Source organism: Stegastes partitus, unplaced genomic scaffold (assembly GCF_000690725.1).
Source record: "Stegastes partitus isolate 25-593 unplaced genomic scaffold, Stegastes_partitus-1.0.2 Scaffold2003, whole genome shotgun sequence".
Classification (NCBI taxonomy): Eukaryota; Metazoa; Chordata; class Actinopteri; family Pomacentridae; genus Stegastes; species Stegastes partitus.
This window is the reverse complement of record NW_007579734.1, coordinates 116,505-123,249: the sequence shown is the minus strand read 5'-3', so window position 1 is coordinate 123,249 and position 6,745 is coordinate 116,505. Positions and strand designations below refer to the sequence as shown.

At 47.2% G+C, this 6,745-nt stretch overlaps 2 protein-coding genes across 3 annotated transcripts in view; both read left to right on the top strand.

Moving 5' to 3' along the window:
• LOC103373524 (adenylate cyclase type 8-like) overlaps positions 1-1,976 on the top strand; it is a 17,646-nt gene extending 15,670 nt beyond the window's left edge. Inside the window, exons 13-15 of the mRNA XM_008303427.1 lie at positions 4-220; positions 298-396; positions 601-1,976. Of these exons, the coding sequence (XP_008301649.1) occupies positions 4-220; positions 298-396; positions 601-783 (499 nt within the window). The 3' untranslated portion in view covers positions 784-1,976. The remainder of the gene's footprint in view (positions 1-3; positions 221-297; positions 397-600) is intronic.
• A 2,055-nt stretch (positions 1,977-4,031) lies between these two features.
• The window catches only part of xdh (xanthine dehydrogenase), a 15,388-nt gene continuing 12,674 nt past the window's right edge, over positions 4,032-6,745 (top strand). For both annotated transcript variants that reach the window (XM_008303421.1, XM_008303420.1), the window contains exons 1-4: positions 4,032-4,241; positions 4,833-4,890; positions 6,181-6,277; positions 6,367-6,475. In XM_008303421.1, the coding sequence (XP_008301643.1) occupies positions 4,173-4,241; positions 4,833-4,890; positions 6,181-6,277; positions 6,367-6,475 (333 nt within the window). In that variant the 5' untranslated portion in view covers positions 4,032-4,172. The remainder of the gene's footprint in view (positions 4,242-4,832; positions 4,891-6,180; positions 6,278-6,366; positions 6,476-6,745) is intronic.

Genomic DNA, 6,745 nt, shown 5'->3' with positions numbered 1-6,745 from the left:
CAGACACACAACACAGTCTTTAGAAGATGGAGGACCAGGTGTCGAATCGCCGTCTCTGATTGGTCGTGAGGTAAACGCTGTGATGTCATCGGCAGGTATCGCTCACGGCGCCGTCATCGCAGGTGTGGTCGGAGCCACCAAGCCTCAGTACGACATCTGGGGGACGACGGTGAACATGGCGAGCAGGATGGAGAGCACCGGGGTCAGCGGCAAGATCCAGGTGAGCTCACCTGTCTGTCTGTCTGTCTGTCTGCTCACCTGTCTGTCCACTCACCTGTCTTTCTGTCTGTGTGTCAGGTCCCAGAGTCCACCAGCTGTGTTCTGGTTGAAAGAGGATTTCTGAGACAGTTCAGAGGAAAGATTTACATCAAAGGCATCAGCGAACGTCACGGTGAGGTGAGTGAGACAGGTGAACGTGATCAGACAGGTGAACGCGATCAGACAGGTGAACGCGATCAGACAGGTGAACGCGATCAGACAGGTAAAAGGCAGCAAATCAATGTGAACACAGCAAAAGACGTGATGATCGTCTGAACTTGAATCATATAAACAGGAACAGCTGATGAGGTTCTGACGGTGTGGATGTTCTGGTTCCATCAGGTCCACACGTTCTTCGTGTCCAATCAGGAGGAACGCTCCAGCTTGATTGAGCGCGGCAGTGGGCGGGGCTTCAGCCTCAACAGGAACACGCTGGGAGCTGTGGTCTACAGTCTGGTTCAGGCCCGCAAGAGGGAGAAGCTGAGGGAGGAGAACGGAGGGTTCCACCTGGTGGAGGCCTCCTAGAACACCTGGTCCAGGTGAGGGGGAGGAGCCTGTGGTCACCATGGAGACACAGCAGCAACCACAGAGCAGTTGTTCTTCACTGTGGTTTCCACTGCAGCTCTGTGGAACCAGAACAACGCAGAAGAGAACTCAGAAAGGTCTTCTGTCAGCAGGAACGCCTCCACGGCTGTTTCAGTCACAGATCCACATGGTCCAGTCTGCAGCTGTTTCTTCATGAAGCTCCAGAGTTCTAGTTTGTACTGAACCCGGTTCAAGGCTTCATTTGTACCAGTTTATACTGATGGACGCAAACGTCACGGATGATGCCTTCAAGGACTGTCGGAAAGTTGACCATGTGATAAATCCCTTAGTGAACGTGTCACCTTGGTGCTTTCAAAGCCCATCTCATGACGATTAGAAGTTTAACCTGACTGTCCAGAAACACACTGAAGGAACCAGATGGATTCTCAGGGTTTTCTGGACGTTCTTCTGTGGTTTTCTGGATGTTCTTCTGTGGTTTTCTGGACGTTCTTCTGTGGTTTTCTGGACGTTCTGTGGTTTTCTGGACGGTCTTCTGTGGACTTCATGGTTTCTTCCCTGATTCTTAACGTTGTGTTTCATGTGTGACTCACATCTGACTGAGTTGTGACTCGGAGCAGAAGAACGTGTTTCTGACTCAGATGGAGGCGCTGACGGTGAAGAAGTTCTGCTTTTGTTCCGACGCTCTTTTATTTTCCACTTTCAGCTCCTTCAGGCTGCAGCTCAACACAAACCGAGGAAACGTGATTTTCACTCTGACTCGAGGTGCGAAGCAGCGAAACACGTCTCGTTGGATTTTTCTGGCCTTCAGATGGACGACGAGACGAAGATGAAACCGGAACCAGAGAAGTTCTCCTGTTTCATCTGTTTTAGTTCTTCTGTCGTCACTTCGTGTGTTTAAAGGAACATTTGATTCTTCCTGATGGTGGAACCAGCAAACCGCAGGTTGCACCGTCCTGACTGGCCAGCATGTGGCGCTGTTTCCGGAGCAGCAGTTTACCAGGCGGACTTTAAATTTAGCGTCTGTAGGTTTGGAATATACCAAAATTGTTCTGAAAACGTTTCAAGGAAACTGTAGAAGTTTTTAGGTCTGTAAATACTAAATTCTATTTTATACAATTTCAATTTTCAAAACATGAATGTAGAACAATAAAATGTCCCGACCTGTTCTTTAAGCATTCTGCAGTTTGTTTGACTCAGTGGTTTATTTCCGTAACACTGAGATTTCCTAGCAGCACCTGAACACGCCACGGTGTTCTGAGAAATGTTCTACAAATGTTGATTTTGTGGTTTTGTTGTTTTAAAGTGAGCAGCTGGTCTCAGTGTGTTCACATGAACAGAGAGCAGCTTGTAGGTTAATCACTGATCCGTTCTGCAGCAGCTGCTGTCCCTTATCAGCTCACCAGACCTTCAAAATAAAATAAGTCCAGCTTTCCTGCAGAGAGAAAATCCTCCTGAAAACAGACAATAAACCTGCTCTGTGTTTTTACTGTGAAGTACTTGTGATAGCATATGTGGATCCAGCGTACCATGTTTATGGGATAAATGTTGCTTTAGTGTATATAAGTATATATTCATTCCATGCTAAAGCTGGAGTCCCTCTCGGCTCTGTTTCAGGTCCCTTATTGTTGCATATTTACATTCATGTTCCAGGAGTTTCACACTTTTTAAATGTTTTACTGTCATGAAAATCTTAAATATCACTCAGAGCTTTATTGATTATTAATCTGCAGCTAAATGATTGATTTACTGAAACAAACCTTAATCAGACGTCACGTCTCCGTCTGGAGACAGAAAAAGTTTTGTTCTTTTGAAACATAGTGCTGAAACTGCTTTAGTTCCTCAGGGATCGACTTTAGGTCCCACATTGTTTCTTCACAGAAACGTTCTCCTTCACGTTGGATGCTTAAACACTTAAGTAAGTTTTCGAGAGTAAATCATGTGAAAGTAAAAGTTGGCGTTAAAACTAAACACTCGCTGCTCTTCCAGGTTCTACAGACGCTGACATTTTCCTTTCATAGCTGAAGTGACAAATAAACAACACAGCATCAGACAAAATCATTTTTATTCGTCAGGATAGTGAGAGAAGAGGCAGGACGGGGGAGAAGAAGACCTGCAGCAAATCGTCGTGAGCGGGACTCGAACCCACGACCGCTGTGTCGGGGACTCGAGCCTCGTTCACGTGTCACCCGCTCAGCTACATGAGCTGCGCAGCGCCCCGATCAAACCTGTTAAAGTTCATGTCTCCTCTACTTCTGGTCTCAGAGCAACACTTTTCAATCTGGAGATCCTCAGGGATCCATCTGAGGCCTCTTTTCTTCATAGTTTACTTCCAGGCGTTTCTGTGTTTGCAGGGTTTTTATTTTTGATCTGTTTTCTCTTTTCCAGTCAGAATTTCTTCCTCAAACTGAATAAACTTGCAGCAGAAATGCAGAAAGTTCTGGAGGAGTTTGGTTCTGCGATGAGTCATCAGTTTCTGGAGGCGAATGAAATGGATTTTCTGCTGATCACATGAATCTCTGAGCGATAAATGTGAAGAATGTGTGACTCAATCAAAAGCAGCATTTCACTTCTTTAACTTCAGTTTAATGAAAGTGAAAAATGGGATAAATGTCAAACTGCAAACGAGACAGTGTTTCATGAAGAATCAGCTGCTTGGCTTCGGTTTGTCTTCAGACGTAAATATGAACTAGTTACAGATCAAATCATTCTCAAAAGATGTTGATAGAATATGAAAGCGTTTGTCACATTTATTATTTACAGTAATTTCCTTTATTATTTTAATAATATTTGAGTTAAAAGTAACACTTTTTAAATGTTCATTTTATTTCTAATATCTACATTTCTATATAGATCTGGATATATCTAGATATATATCTGTATCTAACCCTGACATCCATCATTTCGCTGGTTTGCTGTTTGATCCGTTTTGTGTTTTTGCTGCTTTCCATCCTTCCTGCCAGTGTTTCCAGCCAGGTGTCACCTCGTGTTTGTCAGGTGTTGCTTCATGCAGCCTGGTGACGTCACAGCCGTCTCAGCCAATCGGCTGCTGCAGCTGTTTGGACCTTTGACTAATCAGCGTCTGTCTGAGGTCGAAGGTCACCATTCAGCAATCAGCCGTCAGCGGATCGATCGTCCTGATCTCCGAGACCGTCGGTGATTGTCGGAAAGTCTGGGCTGCTCTCGAGGCTCCTGGACTCTCCGCTAAGTTCGGCTCCGGTCCGGTGTTGTGACGGCGGAGTTCGGGAGGAGGAGGAGCAGCTGGAGCCCGCAGGACCGAGGAGGAAGCACCTCCCAGCGGACAGTCGAGCCTCCGAGCGGCGCCGGACGGATCAGTGGAGCCCGACAGCAGCACGGAGCCCAACGGAACCATGGCCGATAGCGAGCCCCGGTCCGGTTCCGAACCTGACCAACTCGTCTTCTTTGTCAACGGCAAGAAGGTAAAAACACCAAAAACATCATCACATCTGTTTACATGAGCTGAATTTTAAACGTTTGCTTCAGGAGACTTTAATGATCAACTGGTTCAGAACCACGAACCCAAAAGCTGTGATTCACCAGTCAGAGGCTCCACATGAGCAGGATGTGGTCCATAAACTCTGTAGTGCACTGTATGGACACGTGTGTTTGATGTCCACTCTGGTTCTGGACTGACTGTCAATGAGAAGCTCGGTTCAGACACACTTTGGACCTAAACCAGAAGAATGTGGAACCAAGTGGAGCAAATCAGAACTCTTCTGAGGAATTAAAATTCAAAGCAGCCGTGAACGTTAAAGTGAGAAATGTGGCGTCACGAGTGTTTGAGGAGCAGAAACGGTGAATTATTCACCAGAAAGAACTCGAGTCCATGTGAGTGGATCGGATCAGAGACCTGCTCATGTGAGTTCTGAACCGGTTCAGGCTGAACTTCTTCCTCTCTTGAGCTTCAGGGTTTGTCTGTTTGTCCGTGTGGTGCTGTGCTTGATCTCCTGTCGATGATTAACTGTGACCTGTGACTCTGAGGCCGCTGTGTTCTGTTGGGTTCTGTGCAGGTCGTGGAGAAGGAGGCCGACCCAGAGATGAACCTGCTGACGTTCCTGCGCAGAAAACGTACGATGAGCTCATTTATGTCTCTGCTGCTGGACTTTGTCCTCAGGACGGGTCGGCGCTGTGAAGGCGACGACTCGCTTCTGGGTCGATCATTAGAGTTTCTGAAATCTGTTCTGTTTCATCCGGGAGTCCGATTCCGGCTCGACTCTGATGGAACCAGAACAGAAAACAGGGAGAATCAGCTTTTAATGCCAAAGTATCAGAGAGTCCCAGCTGCTGCTCTGAGGTCAGTGACCGTCTGTGAGAACAGAGTGCAGCTCTCTGATTGGACATCAGGATCTGTGACCAGAACTCAGCGTCCGTTTGGACCTTCGGTGCCACAGACCAACAAAAAAGACTCACAAGAGTCCACATAAAACCTGTTTTCTGCTTTTGTTGCTTTTCATCATTGAGTCAGTTTAATTTGGATCTTTGGAAAATAATTCATAGAAAAGACTTCAAGTCAAAACTGGTTCCTACAAACTCAGCAGCTCATCAGACATCCAGCCAGTTAGTGGACGAAGCTTCAGCTGCAGCACGAATCCTGTTGGTCTCCATCAGCCTCGTGACTAAAAGCTCCATTCTGGTCTCCTCAGACCACAGAACCTCCTTCCAGGTGACTTCAGAGTCTCCACATGTCTTCTGGTGAACTCTAGTCCAGATTCAATCACACACACTAGTCTCCTTCTGGTACCTCCTTCAGAGGAGTCATAGGTTCCTCGGTGGCCTCCTTCACTAGTCTCCTTCCTGCTGGACTTTGATTTAATCATGAATTCTTGGAGGGTTCTTCAGTCTTCGTGGTGTGGTTCTAACCAGGAGTTCTGATCCACCAGAGACTGGACCTTCCAGATACACAAGTCTTTGTACTTCAATCACTGAGACTCATTCACTGACCTCAGATGATGTGTTCACTGACTGTGGGACTTCTACACCACCTGGCTGAGGTACATTAGAGTCACTTTAAAGGAGGTCCGTCCTGATCGATCAGTGATTTTATATTTGTGATGAACTGACTGGACTTTCACTTTGATGTGATGTTTTTGTAAAGTCTGATCAAAAAGCCAAAATAAATGGACCAGGATTCAGTGTTGATGAACAATGAAAGGAGGAGCTTCCTGGAGTGAGACCTGATGACAGACGGAGGCTGCAGCAGCAGGTATCTGACTCTACAAAGCTCCAGCTGGGACTCTGCTCTCTGAGGAGCCTCCTCAGTGTCGTACTGATTAACAGCTGGTTCAGTCTTTAACTGGGTCTGTCAGTAGATCACAGGATCATCACTCCGTCACTGTTGCTGATTAACGCTGTGTTCAGTGGGTTTAACAGGGACCAAGCTGGGCTGTGCTGAGGGCGGCTGTGGAGCCTGTACGGTCATGTTGTCCAGATACGACCCGGCCAGCGAGCAGCTGCTGTATCCTCACAGCGTCGGTGTGTTTTAAATGTGCTCCTGATTCCACAGCAGCTCCATCAAACACCTGTGAGATCTTTAACTTCCTGCAGTCATTACGCCGTCAACGCCTGCCTCGCCCCGGTCTGCTCGCTGCACCTGGTCGCCGTGACGACGGTGGAGGGAATCGGCAGCGTGGCCAGAAAACTTCACCCTGTCCAGGTACGATCCAGTTCAAGATTCCCAACATGAATCATCTTCAACAGTCGCACACAGAACCGGGCTCAGGGTCCGACGTCTGGCTCGACGGCTCGGGTGAAGGAAGCAAGACGAACTCAAGAAAAACTCCTTCTGAACTTTCAGCGTTGACTTTGGTTTCAAGCTGCATTCACTGATGTTTGGCCACCAGGGGGCAGAACAGACGTGACTACGGTCAGAACAACCCAAAGTCCGAACCCAGTCAGAGCGTGTGTTGACATGTAATTCTGTTTA